The following is a 23,465-nucleotide window of genomic DNA, read 5'->3' as shown; positions in this document are numbered from 1 at the left end:
TCACCGGGATACTGTCACTGTGATGACATCACTGTCACCATACCCACAGATGGAGGCAGCGCTGGGTGTGGCTGCCCCCTTCCTGCGTGCCCCCGAGGGGTCCCGTCCAACCCCACCAGCTGACACTCGAGGGCTCTGCTTCGTGCCCCACCCCCAGCTTGAGTTCGTCCGTGGCCGCATCACCGCCCGGGCAGGGAATGGGGTCACCGTCACCACGGAGATGGGGGAGGTGAGAGAGGGGATGGTGGGGGTGGGGGTTCGTGAGGTGCGGTCGTGGGGATCAGCGGAGCTGGTCGATGGGAGCAGTGCGGGTTAATTCAGTGTGGTCAGTGGAAGTCAGTGGGGTGGGGTCAATGGAGGCGAGCCAGTGAGGGTCAGTGGGATTCGGTGGGCGGGAGTCAGTGGGGTGGGGTCGGTGAGGATCAATGGTAGTAAATGGGGTAAATGCAGCGGGGCTGGAGGCATGGGGTCAATAGAGAGTGGTGGGAGAGAAAGGGTTACTGTGGGCGTTCGGGATGAAAAGGAGAGATTTGAGTAAAAGTTCAGCTTGGACAATTTGGAAAAGAAAGCCTTATTGGTGGATTTGGGGTGGAAACGATTGATTTGGGAGATTTGAGGTTTAAAGAGATAATATTGAGATTTGGGACAAAAAAAAAAAAAAAAAGGATTTGGTGGGGCTTGGGGTGAAAAAAACTATCTTAGGGAACACTTAAAATGGCAAATGTGATGTAGTGGAGTGAATTAAAAAATGTGATTTGGGGGGATACCTTAGTGTGACAAAGCTGAATTTGAAGGGATTTGGTGCTGAAAAGGGGGACTTTGGTGAGATCTGGGGTGGAAAAGTTAAACTTGGGATTTTGACTTGAAGAAGTTGCATTTGGGGGATTCTTGGGATCTCTCTGCAGACCCTGACAGTGCCTGAGGCCGACGTGCACCCCCAAAACCCCCCAAAATTTGACCGCATTGAGGACATGGCCATGCTGACGTTCCTTCATGAGCCCGCCGTTCTCTACAATCTCAAGGAGCGCTATGCTTCCTGGATGATATATGTGAGCCTTTCCAGCAGCCCCTGTGGTAGGCCCACAGCTAAGGGGGTGACCCCATAGCCTATAGAGCAGCCCCAAATCTATAAGGTGGCCCCACAGCCTAAAAGATGCAGGAGCATTGTGGTTTCTTCATGAAGATCTGGGTGGTCACCTTGTGCCCATGGGACTTGAGGCACCCAATATGTTGTGGTTTTCCTCCAGAGTTCTTTGGTCACCTAGAACTGGGATGTCCCATCTCCAGTCCCATTGGGCCACCTAGAATAGGCACATCCCATCTCAAACACTTTGGACCACCTAGAACCAGTCCCATTGGGTCACCTCAAACTGTGATTTCCAGATCCCATTGAGCCACCTAGTACTGGGACAACCCATTTACAGACTACATGGGATACCTAGAACCAACATCTTAAGACCACTGTAGAATTGGGATGTCACAGAATAACAGAATGGCCAGGGCTGGAAGGGACCTCAAGGATCACAAATCTCCAACCCCCTGTCACATGCAGGGTCACCAACCTCCTCATTTAATACCAGCCCAGGCTGCCCAGGGTCCCATCCAACCTGGCCTTGAACACCTCCAGGGATGGATGGGGCATCACAGCCTCTCTGGGCAGCTGTTCCAGCACCTCTTAACTCACTCCGTAAAGAACTTCCTCCTGACATCCAACCTCAATCTTCCCTCCCTCAATTTCAGACCATTTCCCCTTGTCCTGCTGTTATCTACCCTTTCAAAGAGTTGACTCCCCTCCTGTTTGTAGGCTCCCTTTAGGTACTGAAAGGCTGCAATGAGGTCACCCCGCAGCCTTCTTTTCTCCAGGCTGAACCAGCCCAGCTCCCTCAGCCTGTCTTTGTAGAGGAGGTGCTCCAGTCCCTTGAATGTCCCATTTGCAGACCTCTTTAGATACATAGAACTGTGATTTCCGATCCCGTTAAGCCACCTAGAACAGGCATATCCCGCCTTTATTCCCCTTCTAGCAACTAAGTGGAAATTTCAAGACCCTTTGTGTCGTCTAGAATTGGGACATCCCATTTGCAGAGTCCTTGGATTAGCTAGAACTAAGATGTCAAGAACACAAGGCCATCTAGAATTGGGATGTCCTGTGTCTAGACCCTTTGGGACACCCACAAACAAAGTTTACAGGCCTGTTCTGTTGACCAGAACTGGAATGTCACATCCTCTCTCCCCTTGGAACATCTAGAACTGAGATTACCAGACCTTTTGGGCCACATAGAAGTGGGACTTCCCATCTCAAAATCACTTGGGCATCCTAGAAGTGAAGTGTTCCATCTTGAGACCCTTTGGTACATCTAGAAGCAAAATCTCAAGATCCCTTGGGCCACCTAAAACTGGGACAACCTATTTTACAGACTGTGTGGGCTACCTAGAACTGTGACATCCCCTCTCCAGACCCATAGAGTCACCAAGAACCCCTTCTAGTGTGATGACATTTCATGATCCTGTCCCATGTCCTCTTCTCCAGACCTACTCGGGGCTCTTTTGTGTCACCGTCAACCCATACAAGTGGCTTCCGGTCTACAATGCTGAGGTGGTGGCTGCCTACCGGGGCAAGAAGCGGACTGAGGTCCCACCCCATATCTTCTCCATCTCAGATAATGCATACCAGAACATGCTGACAGGTAGGGACCTCAAACTAGCAAATTTCATCACCAAAAAATGGACCCATTGCTAAAGCCTGGTCTTCATGTTAGTGGGTCTGCCGTCTCTTGTGTCTTCTCCCTGCAGATCGTGAGAACCAGTCCATCCTCATCACGTAAGTCCCAGCCCCATGGTGCTGGAGGGGTGGGAGGGCAGCGCTGCACTATAGTGCCCCACACATCTCACCACTGCCCCATGGCTTCAGTGGAGAATCCGGAGCGGGGAAGACTGTTAACACAAAGAGGGTCATCCAGTACTTTGCCAGCATTGCTGCCATTGGTGACCGCAAAAAGGAGGTAGCAAATAGCAGCAAGGTGGGTCCTCTGGCCATACTGTCTTAGCATGCCACACTTGTGGAGCTGCTTGTTCCCTTCCACTGATCTCCACTCACCACCAGGGGACCCTGGAGGATCAAATCATCCAGGCCAACCCTGCCTTGGAGGCCTTCGGCAACGCCAAGACTGTCCGCAATGACAACTCTTCTCGATTTGTGAGTGAGGAGGATGTTGGGTGGGATCTATGGCACAGAGTTGGGAATCTATGGGGCGGAGAAATCTCATGCTGCTGTTCTCATAGGGGAAGTTCATCCGAATCCACTTTGGGGCTACTGGGAAGTTGGCATCAGCTGATATCGAGACTTGTGAGTGGCTTTGGGGATGCATCTTTGAGCCGTCATGCCAACCCTCCATCAGTCTTATCCATCTTCTCATCCCATCCACCTCAAAACCTTCTCCCCGTCCTCCCCAGACCTCCTGGAGAAGTCCCGAGTCATCTTCCAGCTGAAGGCTGAGCGGAACTACCACATCTTCTACCAGATCCTCTCCAACAAGAAGCCTGAGCTTCTGGGTGAGTTGGGTCTTCTTCCATCCTCTCTTTTTCTACTCATTTTTTGAGGCAATTGAGGACCGCATGGGTTATTTTGTGTCTTTTTCCCTCTTTCCTGCCCCACCACTGAGCAGAGATGCTACTTATCACCAACAACCCTTATGACTACAGTTACGTCTCCCAAGGAGAGGTGACTGTGGCCTCCATTGATGACTCGGAAGAGCTGTTGGCAACCGATGTAAGCAGATGGAGGAGTCCTCAGACAGAGGAGACCGTGGGTGGATGAATCAATGGATGAATGACTGGATCATGAGATTAAGGAAACTATGTGTTGTTGGGCCCTGAAATGGATGAACGATTCTTTAGATGGATGGTTGGATCTTTAAATGGATGAGTGCATGGATGGATGAGTCTACGGTGGATGGATGAGTCTTCAGATGGATGAATGACATTTTAGAAGGTTAAATAGGTCATGGGTAGATGAGACTGTCTAACAAATAAGAAGACTGGGACAGACAGACACACAGCCACATGATGTCTGTGCCCTCAGCACAGTGCTGGGGGGATATCAGGCCCTCTCTGACTCCCTCTGTTCACCCTACAGAGTGCTTTCGATGTCCTGGGCTTCACTGCTGAGGAGAAGGCTGGTGTTTACAAGCTGACGGGCGCCATCATGCACTTCGGCAATATGAAGTTCAAGCAGAAGCAACGGGAGGAGCAGGCGGAGCCAGACGGCACCGAAGGTTCGTGGGATCACATAGTTTGGGGTCCCCCAGCTCCCTCCAAGATGTGGAGGAGGCGGGGCCTGACTCATGTTCTCTTCTCCTTGATGGGAAGATGCCGACAAGTCGGCTTACCTGATGGGGCTAAACTCAGCCGACCTCCTCAAGGGGCTGTGCCATCCCCGGGTGAAGGTGGGCAATGAGTATGTCACCAAGGGACAGAGCGTCCAGCAAGTCTACTACTCTATTGGGGCTCTGGCCAAGGCCGTCTATGAGAAAATGTTCAACTGGATGGTGGTCAGGATCAACAACTCACTGGAGACCAAACAGCCTCGTCAATACTTCATTGGTGTCCTGGATATTGCTGGCTTCGAGATCTTCGATGTGAGGCTGTGGGAGAGCACCATGGCCGCTTTTGGGTGGTGGGCTGATGCAGCTGGGCATAGGATTGACATCCTTAAGAGTCGCATTGAACTTCGGTGGGAACGTGGTGCTGCTGGGTGCTGTGTTTACCCCCCGCTGAGTGGTGACGACCTCCCCACTGGGCATTACACGGACATTGTTGGGTTTCCTGTTGACTTTGCTGGGTCTCCAACCCATTCTATTGCTCCTGTGGGGTGTTATGTTAACCATAACGGGTCTGTAGTTAACTCCACTGGTTCTACTGAGCATTTCATTGACCCCCTTGGGTTTTCTGATGACCCCACTGTATCTTCAGTTGACCCTATTGACTCCATTCAGCCTTATGTTGACCCATTGGGTCACACATTGGGTGTTACATTGACCACATTGACTGTCTTTTCTCTCCCCAGTTCAACAGCTTTGAGCAGCTCTGTATTAACTTCACCAATGAGAAGCTGCAGCAGTTCTTCAACCACCACATGTTTGTGCTGGAGCAGGAAGAGTACAAGAAGGAGGGCATCGAGTGGGAGTTCATTGATTTTGGCATGGACCTCCAGGCCTGCATTGATCTAATTGAGAAGGTACTTCCTCTCCCAGGGCATTTTGGGGTGCTTTTCCATTGGAAGCTTGCCAGGGACCCGAAAAGTGATCAGTTGGATGGTGCTTGGTGTACTCCATGGCCAACGAGGTCCTCTCCTTGGCAGCCCATGGGGATCATGTCCATCCTGGAGGAGGAGTGCATGTTCCCCAAAGCTTCAGACATGACCTTCAAGGCCAAACTCTTTGACAACCACTTGGGCAAATCGGCCAATTTTGGGAAACCCAGGAATGTCAAAGGGAAGGCGGAAGCCCACTTCTCACTCATCCACTACGCGGGCACAGTGGACTACAATATCATCGGTTGGTTGGAGAAGAACAAGGATCCCCTCAATGAGACAGTGGTGGGGCTCTACCAGAAGTCATCCCTCAAGCTGCTGGCCAGTCTCTTCTCCAACTATGCTGGGGCAGATGCTGGTGAGAGGATGGATGGGCATGGTTGGATGACGGATGGGGAAGATCTACTCCTGGCAGTTCTCTCCTTGCTTACCTTACCCTTCTCCTTTCCCCAGGTGGTGACAGTGGAAAGGGGAAAGGAGCCAAGAAGAAAGGTTCCTCCTTCCAGACTGTCTCAGCCCTGCACCGGGTGAGTGCCCCATGGAGAGGACAGGCTATGGGGCAGAGGGGAGACTACCTCACCACAGGGTCTTCTTAGGGTCCTCCCCTTTAGCCCATTGGTTTCAGACTCTTCTCACCTCCTCCAGGAGAACCTCAACAAGCTGATGGCCAACCTCAAGACAACCCATCCCCACTTTGTCCGCTGCCTCATCCCTAATGAGAGGAAGGAGCCAGGTGAGGGGGTGGAGACTAAAGAGGTTGTGGCAGTGGGTATGGCTAAAGGCTGACCCCACCCATTTTTACCCCCTACCTGACAGGTGTGATGGACAACCCACTGGTGATGCATCAGCTCCGCTGCAATGGGGTGCTAGAGGGCATCCGCATCTGCCGCAAGGGTTTCCCCAATCGCATCCTCTATGGGGACTTCCGCCAACGGTGGAGACAGCATGACAGGGGTATTGGGGATATGGGGATGGGCTTTGAGCTCATTTTGGGTTCTCTCTTCCTGCCCTACCTAGGTACCGTATCCTGAACCCCACAGCCATCCCTGAGGGGCAATTCATTGACAGCCGCAAGGGCGCTGAGAAGCTCCTGGGATCCCTTGACATTGACCATAACCAGTACAAATTTGGGCACACCAAGGTGAGGTCCATCCATACATCAAATCATCAGTCTGTCCTGGCAACCAACACTTCTATCCATCCAGTCCAACCCAATATCCAACTCTTCCATCCAACCCTTCCACCCTATCCAATGTCCAGCCCTTCAATCCATTCTCCAACTCTTCCACATCTAACCCAACACAACCATTGATACTTCCATCCAACTCATCTGACATTCTTTCCATACAGCCCGTCCACCAACCCTTCCAGGCAGCTCTTCCATCCAATTCAATCTCCAGCCCTTGCATCCAACCCAATCCCACCCATTCCACCTGTCTCCTGCTCCATCCTCTTCTCAACCACCTCCTTCCTCTTCCAAGGTCTTCTTCAAGGCTGGGCTGCTGGGGCTGTTGGAGGAGATGCGGGATGAGCGCCTCTCCCTCATCATCACCCGCATCCAAGCTCAAGCCCGGGGCCAGCTCATGCGCATTGAGTTCAAGAAGATTCTGGAGCGCCGGTGAGATGGGGATAGCTCCTCCTAGCAAGGATGGAGCTCTCATGTGACCCAGCTCCATTATGTAGGGCTTGGGTGGTGGCATCATCTGAGTGTCCCCATCATAGGGATGCACTCTTGGTAATCCAGTGGAACATCCGGGCCTTCATGGGGGTGAAGAACTGGCCATGGATGAAGCTCTACTTCAAGATCAAGCCCCTGCTGAAGAGCGCTGAGACTGAGAAGGAGATGCAGGTGAGAGGACATCACAAAACCATCATGGTGTGGGCCACCAAGGACATGGTTAGGGTGGGGCTAATGAGTGGTGGAACCATTTGCTATTGCTACTGGTCTCCTGTGCCCTGATGCAGACAATGAAGGAGGAATTTGGGCATCTGAAGGAAGCCTTGGAGAAGTCAGAGGCACGTCGGAAGGAACTGGAGGAGAAGATGGTTTCCATGCTGCAGGAGAAGAATGACCTCCAGTTGCAAGTGCAGGCCGTGCGTGATGGAGATGTCCCAGCCCCACAGACTCCCTTCTTCCTTCCCTCCTGCTCCCACCAATCTGTCCCCTTCATAGGAACAAGACAATCTCGCTGATGCTGAGGAGCGCTGTGATCAGCTGATCAAGAACAAGATCCAGCTGGAGGCCAAAGTGAAGGAGATGACAGAGAGGCTAGAGGAAGAAGAAGAGATGAACGCCGAGCTGACAGCCAAGAAGAGGAAGCTTGAGGATGAGTGTTCAGAGCTTAAGAAGGACATTGATGACCTGGAGCTGTCTTTGGCCAAGGTGGAGAAGGAGAAACATGCCACAGAGAACAAGGTGAAGTGGTTGGGGTGAGAAGACCCAAGGATGGTTGGGTTGGGTTGGTAAGTCCCAGGGTATTTCAGTTAGGTTGGATTGAGATGACCCAAAATTAGTTGGGTTGGGTTGAGAATACGTAAGGAGAGTAGTGTTGAATTGAGAAAACCTAGAGGTTGTTGAGTTGCACTGAGCAGACCTAACGGTAGTTTGATTGGCTTGAGAAGACTGAAGGGTGGCTGGGTTGGATTGAGAAGACCCAAAAGTTGTTGATTTGGGTTGAGAAACTCCAAGACGGTTTTGATTGGATTGAGAAGACCCAAGGGTGGCTGGGTTGGATTTGACCCAAAGATGGTTTAGTTGCATTGAGATGTGATGTAAGTTGGTAGGTTTGGGTTGAGAAGAGCCAAGGGTGATTGGCTGGGTTCTCCTGTATCACTTTAGATTCAGATTGACCATGAGTAAGGACAACCTCTTCCTGTCTCTGCTCTACCTTTGGCATCATGATGGAGGCCTGATGTTTCTCACCATGCAGGTCAAGAACCTTACAGAGGAGATGGCCGGGCTGGATGAGAACATCACCAAGCTGACCAAAGAGAAGAAGACCCTGCAGGAGTCTCACCAGCAAACCCTGGATGACCTGCAGGCTGAGGAAGACAAGGTCAACACTTTGGCGAAGGCCAAAGTGAAGCTGGAACAGCAAGTGGACGATGTGAGTCCTGTTTCTCCTGTCAGAAAACATCATTCTAGGGTGGGTTTTTTTGTCAGCTGATGGAGGTTTCTGCACTGTTTGCAGCTGGAGAGCTCACTGGAACAGGAGAAGAAGATACGGATGGACCTGGAGCGAGCCAAGAGGAAGCTGGAAGGTGACTTGAAGCTAGCTCAGGAGAGTGTTATGGACCTGGAGAATGACAAGCAGCAGCTGGAGGAGAGACTGAAAAAGTAGGGAACTGCCCACCACCTCTTCCGTCCCCTTGTCTCTTACCCATAATCCTGCTCTTCTGTGAGAACCTGGGGCTATGATTGGTGTTTCTTCTCTTCCAGGAAAGACTTTGAACTCAACACACTCAACACTCGAATTGAGGATGAGCAAGCGATTGCTGCTCAGCTCCAGAAGAAGCTGAAAGAGCTTCAGGTCAGGCTGAGGTGGAGTTGAAGAGTCTCCACTTGGTTGTGTTGAGCTCTGTTGGGTTGGGTTGAATTGGTTTGGGTAGAGGTGTCTCCAGTTGGGTGGATTGGGCTGAAGAATCTCCATTGAGTAGGGTTGGGTTCAAGACTCTCCATCAGATTGGATTTGAAGAATATGCAACGGGTTGAGTTGGGTTGAAGAGTCTCCAACTGGCTGAGTGGAAGTGTTGGGCCAAGGGAAGCCCTGCGATGTTCTACCTGTCCATGGGCTACAGGCACGGATTGAGGAGCTGGAGGAGGAACTAGAGGCAGAGCGGACGGGCCGGGCTAAGGTGGAGAAGCTGCGCTCAGAGCTGCTGCAGGAACTGGAGGAGACCAGTGAGCGGCTGGAGGAGGCAGGCGGTGCCACTTCGGTGCAGCTTGAGCTTAACAAGAAGCGGGAAGCTGAATTCCAGAAGCTACGGAGGGACCTGGAGGAGGCCACATTGCAGCACGAGGCCACGGCTGCCGCACTGCGCAAGAAGCATGCCGACAGTGTGGCTGAGCTGAGTGAGCAGCTTGACAACCTGCAGCGTGTCAAGCAGAAACTGGAGAAGGAGAAGAGTGAGCTCAAGCTGGAGCTGGATGATGTCAGCTCCAACACGGAGCAGCTCATCAAGGCCAAGGTAGGAGACTGGGGCCTCAACTGCAAAGATCAAGATGAGGCTAGATGGGATAGCTCTTCTTCCACTCTTCCCATGTTCCCTTGCATCTCCCCTTCCTTCCCCTAGGCCACCCTGGAGAAGATGTGCCGCACCATGGAGGACCAGATGAATGAGCACCGCAGCAAGTTGGAGGAGGCTCAGCGCACTGTCACTGACCTCAGCACCCAGCGAGCCAAGCTCCAGACAGAGAATAGTGAGTGCCTCAATCACCTCTCACCCAACTGCTCGCCTTAGGGTCTGTGAGGTGGCTCTGGGGGTCTCTTCAGCAATGATAACCCCTCTTTGTACTCCTTAGGCGAGCTCTCAAGGCAGCTGGAGGAGAAGGAAGCTTTCATCAACCAGCTGACGCGAGGGAAACTCACCTACACTCAGCAGCTGGAGGACCTCAAGAGGCAGCTGGAGGAGGAGGCCAAGGTATGTCCTTGTTGGAGAGGTTGGTAGGGCTGGAGGTTTAGGGTGCGAAACACCACGATGTTAAGAGTGAGGAATGGGATTGAGGAGCTCAGTTGAGTTGGCTGGAGTCAAGGAGGTTGAGTTAGGATGGGTTGAGTTTGTTTGGGTTCAGTTGGTCTAAGGAATACCTGACTGCTTTAAGCTGATGAACACCACCACTTAATGAGTTGGAGGATCTCAAGATGTCCCCAGTTAACACAGCTCATCTTCTCCTTACCCTAGGCCAAGAATGCGTTGGCCCACGCCCTCCAATCAGCCCAGCATGACTGTGACCTGCTGCGAGAGCAGTATGAGGAGGAGATGGAGGCCAAGGCGGAGCTCCAGCGTGCTCTCTCCAAGGCCAACTCTGAGGTGGCCCAATGGAGGACCAAGTACGAGACTGACGCCATCCAACGCACTGAGGAGCTGGAGGAGGCCAAGTAAGTCATCTTCCATGGACACAGAGGCTCTTCAAGGAGTCCAGAAAGGCCATGCGTGGTTTATGTCCATCCATCTGGTAGGAAGAAGCTGGCACAACGACTTCAGGAAGCTGAGGAGGCTGTGGAGGCGGTCAATGCCAAGTGCTCCTCCTTGGAAAAGACCAAGCACCGGCTGCAAAATGAGATTGAGGACTTGATGGCGGATGTAGAGAGGTCAAATGCAGCAGCTGCTGCTCTGGACAAGAAGCAGAGGAACTTTGACAAGGTCAGGGCACCAGAATATGGTAAGGGTTCAGAGGAGGAGAAGGTTCTCCATGGAGGAAGAGGTTATAAGCAGTGTCCTGCTGGTGTCCTCATAGATCTTGTCAGAATGGAAGCAGAAGTTTGAGGAGTCGCAAACAGAGCTGGAGGCATCACAGAAAGAGGCTAGGTCCCTCAGCACTGAGCTCTTCAAGCTGAGGAATGCCTACGAGGAATCACTGGAGCACCTGGAGACCTTCAAGAGGGAGAATAAGAACCTCCAAGGTGAGACAATGGCATCCACCTGGCCACTCCAATGTTATCCATCTATTTCTACATGGTCTGATGGATTCTCATCCATGCAGAGGAGATCTCGGACCTCACAGAGCAGCTGGGAGCCAGCCAAAAATCCATCCATGAGCTGGAGAAAGTCCGGAAGCAACTGGATGCCGAGAAGCTGGAGCTGCAAGCAGCACTGGAGGAGGCAGAGGTGAGCCGAGCTCTATAACCACCTGCCCCATATATCTCCATGTGTCCTCCTGGTGTCCTCTTTGGCCACCAGTGTTTTCCTGTCCTCCGCAGGCATCTCTTGAGCATGAGGAAGGGAAAATCCTGAGGGCCCAGCTAGAGTTTAATCAAGTGAAGGCTGACTATGAACGCAAGCTTGCTGAGAAGGATGAGGAGATGGAACAAGCCAAACGCAACCACCTGCGGGTGGTGGACTCACTGCAGACCTCACTGGATGCAGAGACACGAAGCCGAAATGAAGCCCTGAGGCTGAAGAAGAAGATGGAGGGTGACCTCAATGAGATGGAGATCCAGCTGAGTCATGCCAACCGTACGGCAGCTGAGGCCCAGAAGCAAGTCAAGGCACTGCAGGGCTATCTCAAGGTACGCATAGGACTGCTGACCCATCAGGAATTAATGGGCCAAGATCTCCATTTGGACAATAGGTGGCACAAGTTTTCTATTGGGTGCTAGTATGATTGGTTTTAGGTTGCCATTGGGTGACCATCAGCTGGCTGATGGGTGGCCAGTGAGTGGCCATAGGGAAGCTGCTGTGTGACCATTGAGTGCCTATTGAGTGGCCATTGAGTGCCTGTTAGATATTCATTTACTGGCTGATGGATGGCCATTAGGTAGCTGTTGGCTGTCCACTGGGTGGAAACTAAGATGCCATTGGGTAACCACTGAGTGGCCTTTGAGTGGTTGCTAATGAGTGGGCATTTGCTAGCTGAGGGACAGCCATTGGTTGGAATTTGGCTTGCCTGCTGGGTAGTCATTGGAAAGCCCAGTGTAGCTGTTGGATGCCTGTTGAGTGCCTGTTGGGTAGCCATTGATTGCCTATTGGGTAGCTGTTGAGTGGCCATTGGGTGGCTATCCGGTGACCCTTGGGTAGCCATGGGAGGCCATTGTATGCTTGTTTGGTGGCCACTGAGTGCTGACTAGGCATCTATTGTGTGGACAGTGGGTGATCACTGCATGGCAATTGGGTAGCCATTGGGTGATCCTTACATGGCCATTGGGTGGCACAAGATGGCTGTTGGGTGTGTGTTCACCCAATTCCCACCTCTCTACTCATGCTCCTCCCACCACGTTGCCTTGCAGGACACCCAATTACAGCTGGATGATGCTGTACGAGCTAATGAGGACCTGAAAGAGAATATTGCCATTGTGGAGCGGAGGAACAACCTCCTCCAGTCGGAGCTGGAGGAGCTGCGGGCTATGGTGGAGCAGAGCGAGAGGGCTCGCAAATTGGCTGAGCAGGAACTGATTGAGGCTAGTGAGCGGGTCCAGCTTCTCCACTCCCAGGTGAGGACACTGATGAAGACAGCCTTGCATCTCCTAAAATCCCATTGGAGAGAGGCAAGAGATAGAGCATTAAGACATAGAACATTCCACTGGAGGGCAGAAAGACCTAGGAAGTCCCATTGGAGAACAGCAGGTGATTTCCATGCTCCTCTCTTCCAGAACACCAGCCTCATCAACCAGAAGAAGAAGATGGAGGCCGACATCTCCCAGCTGCAGACAGAGGTGGAAGAAGCCATCCAGGAGTGCCGGAATGCCGAGGAAAAAGCCAAGAAGGCCATCACTGATGTGAGTGTCATGGTGGACTTGGTTGAGGGACCAAGGACACCCTCAGTCATTCTCCTACCAATGGGATCAGTGAACCAATGGGACTCCCTACATTCCTCCATCTCTCCATGCCCTCCTTGGTGTCTCATCTCCCTTGCCTAGGCGGCCATGATGGCGGAGGAGCTGAAGAAGGAGCAGGACACAAGTGCCCACTTGGAGAGGATGAAGAAGAACATGGAGCAGACTGTCAAGGACCTCCAGCTGAGGCTGGACGAGGCTGAGCAGCTGGCCCTCAAGGGAGGCAAGAAGCAGCTGCAGAAGTTAGAGGTTCGGGTGCGGGAGCTGGAGAATGAGCTGGAGGCCGAGCAGAAGCGCAACGCTGAGAGCATCAAGGGACTCCGCAAGTCAGAGAGGCGTGTCAAGGAGCTCAGCTACCAGGTGGGACATCACAGTAGAGCTGGTGGCCATAAAGGCATGAATGACCTGGAACGTCACCCACTCTATGTTCACATAGATGCTGCATGACCTGGAATGCGGTTGACCTGTTGGCTTTAGGGAAACGCATGCCCTACAGCGTGGTTGACCTGGTAGCAATGGGGATGAGTGACCTAGGACATGGTTGACCTGTTAGCTGTAGGGGCAGGGATGATTTAAAGCACAGACCTGGTGGTCACAGGGACATGGGTGACCTAGAACATCATGGCCAGTGGACACTGATGACCACGGCCATCTGCTGCCTCTGTGTCCAATCACATACAAGCTTGTAGGGAGGACACACCCCTCACAAGAACACCTCTAAATAATCTCCAGTTTTAATTGCCACCATGGTAAACCTAAAACATTGGCACCTAAAACATGAAGATCTATGAGAGGCTGTGGGACCTGGACCGACCGTCTCCCACCTTGGTGTTCCCCCTTCCCCCAGACAGAGGAGGACCGGAAGAACATGGTGAGGCTGCAGGACCTGGTGGACAAGCTGCAGCTGAAGGTGAAGGCCTATAAGAGGCAGGCAGAGGAGGCGGTGAGTTCAGTGGGGAGGAAGAGGAAAATGGGAGGGAGAAATTAGGAAAAATGGAGAAATAGATGGAGAAATTGGAAAAACTAGAAAAAACGATTTATGAATGGCTGGAGAAAAGGTTAGAGAAATGGATGAATGGACAGATGTATTGGGTGGAGAACTAGGTGGAGAAATTGTAGAAATCAGAGAAATTTGAGAAACTGATTGATGGATAGAGAAATTGGAGGAGAATGCCTGAAGAAATTGGAGAAGATGGAAAAATGTAGAAATGGAGAAAATGATTGATGGATGGATGGAGATATTGGATGAAGATATAGATGGAAAAATTGGAGAAAGGGATGGTTGAGAAGACGGATAAATGGAAGAGTAGAGATGGATGGCTGGGTTGGGACACAGAATGGGGAAGCGTGAATGGACAGAATGATGCTGAGATGGCTGCAAGGATGATGGGACTGAGGGAGAAAGAAGATGGATGGGTGGGAAAGAGTAGATGAAGGATTGCTGGGTAGATAGGAAAAGCCTGGGTGGATGGATGGGCGGCTGGATGGATTTTTGGGCCAGTGGATGGATAGGTGATACGACAGCTGCTAAGATAGCCACTGCCTCACCCCACAGGAAGAGCAGGCCAACTCCAACCTGGCCAAGTTCCGCAAGGTGCAGCACGAGCTGGATGAGGCAGAGGAACGTGCCGACATGGCTGAGTCCCAGGTTAACAAGCTGCGGGCACGGAGCCGTGACATTGGTGCCAAGGTGGGTTCCTGCCCCATGTCCCTGCCCCAGCTTCACCCAATATCTGTCATGTGCCTCATCACCTCCCTCCATCTTCTCTCCCAATAGAAAGGACTCAATGAGGAATGAAAGCCCCAGATGCTCTGCCTTCCGGCCCCAACCTCTGACCAATTCCCTTTGGATCTCCCAACTCTCCTGCTTTCAGCCAATAAAAATTGTTGAGCAGCAGCAGCTGCATGTGTGGGGCAGGGCTTGGTGTGGGATAGGGCTTAGCGTGGGTAGCGCAATGGGGTTGGTGTGGGAGCCATGGAGATGGAGAGTGGCCATGAGTGTGAGATGGCCACTCAGGCTATCCCACAATGCCGTGCATTTTGTCTCATGGTGAGTGAACCTCAACGCAACTGGCTGTGGGGCACTATGGGTTGCTACAGCACAGTATGTTCCCCTATGCACTTCTATGGGTCCCTGCAGGTCCCTGTGTGACAGTGTGTCATTATCGCTCCCATATGGGTCTCTATTTGTTCCCTTTGGCTCCCTGTGGTTCTTATATGGCTCTATTGGGTTCTATGACTCTGTGTGATGTTCTTGTGGTTCTCTATGGGTGCTGTGGGTCCTGCCTCTGACAGACTGTGGGAACGGACCACCCCTGTGGCCCCACCCCAGGAATTTGTCACTTGCAAGGACAAAGAAGAGACAAAGAGGCAGAGGTGGGGCCGGGTGATAAGGAGGTCAGAAATAGCCCCATCCTTCTCCTCCTGTCTGCAGCGGGAAGTGGTGGCTATGGTGTGTACTGTAGAGCCCCATAGCGATCCACAGAACCCATTGCTTATAGGCAAAGCAGAAGCTTACGGGGCATAGCTTACAGGGCAAAGCTGTGGGGGTTATGGGACAGAGCTTATAGGGCAGAGGTGGCTCTATTGGACCCACAATGCACCCACAATGGGTGCTGTCGGGAGAACTGGGAAACATAGGGCAGAGTGTAGCATCTATGTGACACAATTTCATGTAGGTTTCTCCAAAAGTAATGCTTCCTGGGTATTTTCATGGAAACGACACCAGATACAAAGAGCACAATAACACTATTTAATAAAGCAACATCATCACCACCATTAGCCAATTTGCACAGATTGGCTCATCCAGACACTCTTCATTTTGTGGTGTGACAGCTCTGCACGGCTCTCTGGAACATGGCATGTCTGTCACGTCACTGTCCCGCTGCTGAAATGCACCACCCACCCCTCACTGTGTTCACAGCCATTTGCTTGTCTCCATCAACATTCAGCAAGCATCAGTGACTGTCAGTGCGTGCGATTCTTTCCTCACAGGAATTCAATTATGCCCCTTTCCTCCATCTGCACTTTTGTAAGTTCTGTCAGACTGCCCCTCTGCTGCCAGCTGTCACACAGCAACAGCACAAAGCGGGGCACTGGTGGGAAGGTTCAACCTCTGCTGCCATAGCTCAAGGGACCCTGCGAGAGGCCAGAATCACAGCCAAGAGCACCAGAGGCATCAGGGCCAGAATTCAGGCGTTAGGGCTTAGGGGCTTAGCAGCTAAGAGGTAAGATTTTAGGGATAGATTTCTGAAAAGCTGGAGGCTGGCCGAGAGGCCTAGAGATGCAGAGTGCAGAAGGCCCAGGAGGTACTGAGGCCTGAAGTTTTGGGGGCCAAGGAGGCTCAGAGACCTTAATGGTTGTGTAGAGTCTGAAGTCTTTGAGGCTTAAGGGGAGGCCTAGGGCCGAGGCGCCTATGGGCTGGGCTGGAAGCACTGAGGTTTTGAGGCCCTGATGCACAGAAAGGGCCAAAAAAGAGACCTCGAGTCTATGGGCATTTAAGGTACAAAGGAAGGCTTAGAGGCGTAATGGAGCACAGGTGCCTGCAGGCTGTCCTGAAGGCCTAGAACTGCCCAGGAGGGTTAGAGGCCTTAAGGAGAAACAGCCTGGAGGGAGGCCAAGAGCCTTGCAGCTTAGCAGCCCTGAGGCCAAACTGAGGCATGGAGCAAAGAAGGAGAGAGTCTAGGAGATCAGAGGCCAAGGGGACCTGGGGGCTGAGCGCCCTGCAGCCCTGAGGTCTGGACACCTGCAGCCAGGAAGCCTGAAGGCCTAAAGGCTGGACCAGAGGTCTTGAGACAAGGGGCCAAGAGAGCTGGAGGGAGGGCAAGGGGCATCCAGGCACCAAGGAAGGTGCAGAGGTATGCAGACCTAGACACCTGCGGGAGGGCTTGGAGACAAGGGGGTCCAGAGGAAGGCCAGAGGACTGAAGGCTTCCCTCCTGGGTGCTTAGTGCAGCTGTTGATGCCTCTGCCAAGAGCCCAGATGGGAATTCCTGCAGTGCAACAGCATTGCTGGCACCAGGAGGCAAACGGCAGATGCCAAAGCAAGGCAGCCCTGCCATCAGGTTTCCACACCACAGTTTTCCAGATCACATTTAAACAAGAAAAACATCAGATCCCTTCCCAAGACCATGGCCACTTCCACAAACTGCCTTTGGCTCCAATTAAACAGCAAAGCAAAGAAGCATTCATACCAATTAGTTCTCAATTGTACAAGTGTGTAATACTCTTTTGCAATTATCCAGTACTCTCTGTGAAACAAATGCAGTGCACAAATGTAAAGTACAGATAAAGACTTTGCATTTCTTCTTCCCGTTCAGCTGACAACAGATGAATACAAAGGAAAACGAATAGACAGTGGGAGCAATGCATTTGAGTCAGCCACCAAACTGCTGAGCACTGCCTGCTCTCAGACATTGCCTCACTCCGCCATTCAGCTTTCCCCAACACACAAGCGCTTCCAAAAACAAATTCTGACACCTCTTATGATTACATTTCTTTATGCCTGTGCCAAAAGGCTGCAGGAAACTAGCCTGTCAGCTCCCAGGAGCAGTCTGTTTGGCGTTGACAGAACACAGATCTCTGTTTGGCCATCCCAGGGCTGTTTCTGGCAGCACTGCACAGTGCTGCATGCTGCTCCATCTCCTGCAGCACGGGGTGCAGCACAGCTCCCAGCATGCAGGGCTGCTGCTCCCTGTGGGCAGGGGCCACAGCTCCAGGGATGAAGGTGTCCCACCCACCAGCCTATTGCCCCTGCACCTCACCTCCCACACACTACAGCCCTGCACTGCAGGACATGGCTGGGCATTGGGCCCAGGCTGACGTGGTCATGGATCTGCACCATGGCACTGCCACTGCACAGGAGTTCTTGTCCATGGCATGGTCATTCTTCAAGCCCTCTTTACTTCTGTCTTTAACAGACTGGTTATCCTTGGGGTACTCAGCTTCTGAGCTGGCACACAGGGGTGGGAGCAGAGTAACTCCCTATGACTTGAGTGGAAAGAGTGAGCGACCTGCTGCTCCACCCATCTGTGGGGATGGATGGGAACAGGCAGAGGTGACGGCCAAGATACTCTCCACTGTTTACCAACAGTCCTGGTGAGCTGGGCATGTCCCAGGCAACTGGAGACTGCTAATGTGATGCCCATCTACAAGAAGGGTCAGAAGGACAATCTGGGGAACTATAGGCCCATCAGCCTGACCACGGTATAGGGAAGGTCATAGAGCAGATTGAGTGCAATCACACAGCATGTGCAGGACAATCAAACCTGTTTAATATCTTGAAGATCAGCACAAGGAGATTAAGTGCACTTGCAGTAAGTTTGCAGATGACATCAAGTTGGAAGGAAGCATTATCTGCCTGAGGGTAAGAAGGCCCCATGGAGGGATGTGGACAGGCTGATCAATGGGCAGAGGCCAATGGGATGAGCTGCAATAGGACCAAGTGCCAGGTCCTGCACTTGGGTCACAACTGCGCCATGCAGTGCTATGGGCCTGGGGCAGAATGGCTGGAAAGATGCATGCAGGAAAAGCATGTGGGGGTGTGAGCTGATACCCACTGACCATGAGCCAGCAGCGTGCCCAGGGGGCCAAGAAGGCCAACGGCATCCTGGCTTGTGTCAGCAGTGCTGCAGCCGGCAGAGCAGGAGCTGCCCGTCCCTCTGTGCCGGCCCTGGTGAGGCTGCATTCAGTGCTGCGTTCAGTGCTGGGCTCTCACTGCAAGAAAGACGTGGAGGCCCTGGAGTGCGTTCAGAGAAGGAATGGAGCTGTGAGGGCTGTGGAGCACGCGTCTGATGGGAGCGGCTGGGGGAGCTGGGATGGGTCAGAGTGGGGCAGAGGAGGCTCAGGGGAGACCTCAGTGCTCCCTGCAGCTGCCTGAAAGCAGATGGTGGGGAAGGGGGGAATGGGCCTCACCACCCCGAGTGAAGAATTTCCCCCTCACATCTAGCCTACGTCTTCCCTCTTTTAGTGGAGAGATCCCTCTTGCCTGTCACCACTGCTGTCCTCTCCCTACACTTCAGCCTTACACTGCCACAGGGCCTCACGCAGAGGCTCTCCATCAGCTGCACATCAGCCATCCATCAGCCGCTGGGGGATGGTGGGCATCCAAAGGGAAAGGCTGTAAGACACACACCTGTACCCAGAGCTGTGCGAGAGGAAACAAACCAACCTGGCAGACATGTGGCAGGTAGATCATGGCCTGACAACTGCTTTATGGATGCTGCTTCCCTGGAGAAACAGAGGTGGATGCTGCCAGCTCCCAGGGGACAGCCAGCAGAGGGCCAACTGTGACCTGGAGTGCCCCGTCAGTGAGGGCACAGGGCAGGGATTCCTGCCAACATGGAATAGGGGATAAGACTGCAACGTGCTTTCAGTTGTGTGCTCCTGCTTGCAGAATGCCCACCATTGCAATCGTGAATAAAATCTGCTTTTATCAGAGACACCGCCCTGATAAATTACTTCGATATTTCCAACAGTTTCAAACGAAAAGAGGGGAGGTTGAGATGAGATGTAAGGAGGAAATTCTCCCAGAGGCAGTGAGGCACTGGCACTGCTGCCCAGGGTACTGAGTGCCCCATCCCTGGAAGTATCGCAGGCCACAAATGAGTACTTCCCCCCAAACCTGTTACTTGCCCCCAAAATCGTTATTTCCCCCAAAACCTCTTATTTCCATGATAACACATTATTCCCCTGCAAAAAGCACCCTTTTTTTTCCCCAAAACACATATCTTTTCCCCCCAAAGAAGTGTTTTTCTCACTGAAATGTTTATCTATTCCTCAGAACATATCGTTTTCCCACAGCACGCCACTTTTCCCAAGACATGTTACTAGTGGATACAATGGGAGGGGATGGGACCACCAAATGCAGCAGAAGGGCAGAAGAACTGGGGGGCAAAGAAAGCAGTGCAGAGTTGAGGGAATGCTGACACAGGGGAGACTTAACGGGGGAGCAGAAAGGAGAGCCTTTGCAGTGCCATTTTAGAACACACAGAAGAGCCGTCACATCAGTTACCTTTGTTCCAGTGACCAGAATTAGCATATCCCCAACAGACACACACATCCCACAGAAAGGTGTTAATTCCTGGGAGGTACCAGGTTTTTAGAGGGTTGCCCACCGCTGTCGGACACCTCCACAGATGGGAACAATTTTAGTAGGGTCACATCTGGCTTTTCATTATTCTGGGGGACTCTCCATCACATGCAATCCAGTTTGCAGCTCAGATTCTCTCCAGTGGGTTAGCTCTGATAGTATCTCAGCCTTCCCTTAGGCTCCCATCCTTAAGCTCTCAACCCTATCATCACCATCATTAATTTCCAGATGTTCACATTTTTTTTCTTAACATATAGGGCCACGCCACGGCATCTCCTTATTTGCCTATCTTTTTTCAAAAGTTGGTAACCGTCCATCACAGCACTTCAGCTGCACAAGTCATTCCAGCACGTTTCTGTGATGGCCACTAACAATAACTGTCTGACAGCACAATGGCTTCCCGCTCCTCCTGTTAGTTAACTATGCTGCATGCATTAGTGTAAATGTCCCTCAGCTGGGCCACCTTTTGAGTGGCAGAAGGCCTAACACCTCTTGACCATACTCAGGTGTTTCCGTAGTAACCAACCTCACACCAACTCTTGTGTTGATCGTGCAAAAAGGTGTGTGACCCTCCTCCTTCACCACCACACAAGACTGTGGGATCTTACCAGCACATTCCTTTCCCACAAGAGCAGGCATGTTACATACAGGCTCATTTCCAGTGACTCCAGTTTCACCCCCACACCTCTTCATATCTAGTTCAAAGCTCTATAAATGAATCCCCTTTGCCTTGCCCCCCACGGGGGGGTTGAGGACTCCTTTTGGTTTTGAGGCCACCCAGAGGCATTGGTGGGATCTTGAGGGAGGTCCTGAGGTCCCTACTTTCCCCAGCATCACCAGAGGCCCTAATGCAGTCATGACGAAGTGGGAGGGGACAGGTGCAGCCTGGCAGCGTCACTGGGGCCGTGTTCTGCTGTAGGGTGAGGTGGGGGCACAGCAGTGTTGGAAATATCCAAATAATTTTCTAGGACAGTTTCTCTGATAGAGCAGATTTTATTTGCAGTTGCAATGGTGGCCTCCTGCAAGCAGGAGAGCCCCGAGAAAACAGTGTTCCATTTTTTATGCCCTATTGCCCGCCGCTGATCTCTTTCTCCCCTGGTTCCTCACTGGCTGAGCACTGCAGGTTCACACTCTTTCGCGACGCTTCACCAATCATACAAACACCAAGTAGACACAAATCTTTGCCATCCAAACACAAGTGTCTTAATTGGTTAATTGACTTCTAACAATAGCTTTCTTAATAAACATTTGGTCATAACTTTTCGGATGGAGAGGACGGAGTCAACTACAGCTCCTTACAACGAGCCCGTCAGCGGGGGGGCTCAGATCTGGGGGTACCTGAACCTCTGCAGAGTTCCAAACGGCGCCGCCTGCAGGAAACCCAAAAAGCAGTGAGACCACGGCAGGAGCTGTGCTAAGAGCCCCAAAACGGCCAGGCTAAACGAAGGGACCTCAAACAGGAGCGCCACCAAGCATGGCGTTCCCAGCCCCACCGAGCGATGGAGGTGTTCCACAACGGCCGCGAGTCCCGGAGGTCCCTAAAAACAAAAGCAACGCACCGGGACATCCAAAAGATGGACCGAGAACCCCCGATCCATACGGAGACTCCCTGCCGCTCGGTGAACCCCGGCAAAAAGACGAGGCCAAAGAGAGGGGGGAAAGAAAAGAACCGCCGCTCTGCCACCCGCTGCCACGGCGATACTGCCGGAAAGCAGCGCCGTTAACGACAACGCCGCCGGAAAGCGATGCCGTCTCCATGGCAACGCGGCTGGCAGCGCCCTTCCTGATCGGCTGACCCGAGAACCGCCCCCCCTCCTTCCCCCGGCGGCGCCACGGGGCATGCCGGGAAGCGCGGTCCTTCCGCCGCCGCGCGGGGGCTGCCGGGGAGCGGTGCGGTTGTATGGCGGAGCCGGCGGTGAGCGGGGCGGCCGTTCGGGGTGTTGTGGGGCGGGATGGGGGCGCCGGAGGCTGTGGGTCTGTAAGTTCCGCGGGGCTCTACGGGGTGGCCGCAGGAGGGCTGTAGGAGCTGCGAGGGGGCCGCAGGCGGGTGCGGGCGGGCACGGGGCGGTCCGTGGGGTCGCGGAGCTGTAGAGGCGGAAGCGGTATGGGAGCTGCTGGGGTCCTGGGAGCTGTATGGGGGCTGCGGGGTCCCGTAGGTGATCCCGTAAGCTGTGCGGGTCCAGCAGGCAGTGCCGAGAGCTGCGGGCTGCTCGGCGGGCGCTCTGGGAGCACGGTAAGCGATCCTCCGGGTGAGCGTCTGGGTTGCGCTGTGGGGTGCTGGGAAGCGTAGGTGTGCTTTGAGGTCCTGGGAGCGACGGAGTGGGAACAGGGGCCCTGCGTGCGAGGTGCAAAGATGGAGGGGTGCTGCGGCAGCGGTGCGGGCGCTGCTGGGAGCCGCGGGCGTGGCTGTGGTAGTGCTGCAGGGGGCCGGCGAGGCACGGAGAGGGCGCGGGGTTCAGCAGGCGGTCCTGGGAGCCGCAGGGGCGCGGTGGGGTTGTGCGGGTGCTCATGGGATGCCTGTGGGGTTATGGGTGCTGCAGAGGTTCTATAGGAGGACCGTGTCCGACCCGGCTTCCCCCGTGCAGCCTCCCGGAGGGCCGCAGCCCCGCGCCCGGCGCCTGGCGGCGCTGCTGAACCGCAGCCTGCGGGTGCGCATGTCGGACGGGCGCACGCTGGTGGGAGCCTTCCTCTGCACCGACCGCGACGCCAACATCATCCTCGGCTCTGCGCAGGAGTTCCTCAAGGCTGCGGGTACGGGGCCACGGTGGGAAATGGGGCCGCAGGGGCAGTGGGGACTCGGGGTCGGATGGGGGTGAGGGGAGCGATGAAGTGGAGGCAGCGATGGGGAGGGTGGTTGGGGTACCGGGGGTGATGGGAGCGGGACCACGGGGAATGGTGGGGATGGGATGTGGCGGTGAGGCTGACACGGTGCTGCTGTCCCCTGCAGATGCGTTCCCGGGCAGCGAGCCGCGTGTGCTGGGCCTGGCCATGGTGCCTGGGCACCACATCGTGTCCATCGAGGTGGAGCGCGACGCCGCCGCCGCCCTGTGCTCCTGACGGCCCCACCGTGGGACGGAGCCCTGAGTGTTGTGCACCTCTCATGTGCCCCAACGGGTGATGGACGCCTGCCATGCAAAATGACCGCTGGGACTGCGGTCCCCGCAGCCCCAGTAGAGCTCCCGTGGTGGTCACGTGTCACCACGTGATGCCGTCATTCCAGTCCCCTGCAAAGCAGGACGCAGATGCCCCTTCCTCCCGCAAACACTCCGTTTTCAGCCTGAAACAGAGTTGTGCAGGTTAATTTAATCTCGGGTGCAAAATGTTTCAGAGAGGGAACATGCGGCAGTCCTGGTCCCTCCTAACTGCGATAAAACGCTGCAGCCAAGGGGGGTCAGGGAGGAACAGGAACAAGGGGGGGTGCGCAGAGGGTCTGGGGCGGCCACAGGGTTCAGCGCCATGGTAGGGAGGGGTGGGAGGGGGCCGCTGATGGCGCCATCCCCCCGGGTTGCGGTGACGCTGAGACGCAGCCCCCGACAAGTGGTGCACCCAGGGACCTGCAGCGGGAGTCAGGAACC

General features: G+C 53.7%; 2 protein-coding genes across 2 annotated transcripts; both read left to right on the top strand.

Annotated features, from left to right (window-relative positions):
- Positions 1–49: 49 nt before the first annotated feature.
- Positions 50–14,599, top strand: LOC306953937 (myosin-7-like; the record flags this gene model as incomplete). Its single annotated transcript, XM_079544968.1, has 38 exons — positions 50–229; positions 906–1,049; positions 2,528–2,684; positions 2,791–2,818; positions 2,909–3,017; positions 3,101–3,193; positions 3,280–3,343; positions 3,451–3,549; positions 3,663–3,766; positions 4,133–4,271; positions 4,366–4,634; positions 5,063–5,233; positions 5,357–5,666; positions 5,762–5,835; positions 5,954–6,041; positions 6,125–6,242; positions 6,326–6,449; positions 6,790–6,926; positions 7,031–7,157; positions 7,274–7,402; positions 7,482–7,724; positions 8,239–8,415; positions 8,500–8,645; positions 8,748–8,838; positions 9,107–9,496; positions 9,602–9,728; positions 9,831–9,949; positions 10,211–10,407; positions 10,489–10,672; positions 10,767–10,932; positions 11,013–11,137; positions 11,230–11,538; positions 12,256–12,459; positions 12,619–12,744; positions 12,886–13,161; positions 13,649–13,744; positions 14,357–14,491; positions 14,579–14,599. The coding sequence occupies 38 exons, from the start codon at positions 50–52 to the stop codon at positions 14,597–14,599; spliced, it is 5,796 nt and encodes a 1,931-aa protein (XP_079401094.1).
- A 7,804-nt stretch (positions 14,600–22,403) lies between these two features.
- On the top strand, positions 22,404–22,947 carry LOC306954179 (N-alpha-acetyltransferase 38, NatC auxiliary subunit-like; the record flags this gene model as incomplete). Its single annotated transcript, XM_079545246.1, has 2 exons — positions 22,404–22,641; positions 22,838–22,947. 2 exons carry the CDS (start codon positions 22,404–22,406, stop codon positions 22,945–22,947), a joined length of 348 nt encoding a protein of 115 aa, XP_079401372.1.
- Positions 22,948–23,465: the final 518 nt, after the last annotated feature.

Source organism: Tetrao urogallus, assembly GCF_951394365.1.
Source record: "Tetrao urogallus genome assembly, chromosome: 20".
NCBI classification, from domain to species: domain Eukaryota; kingdom Metazoa; phylum Chordata; class Aves; order Galliformes; family Phasianidae; genus Tetrao; species Tetrao urogallus.
The sequence above is the reverse complement of the archived record's forward strand: the minus strand, read 5'-3'. Positions and strand labels throughout refer to the sequence as shown.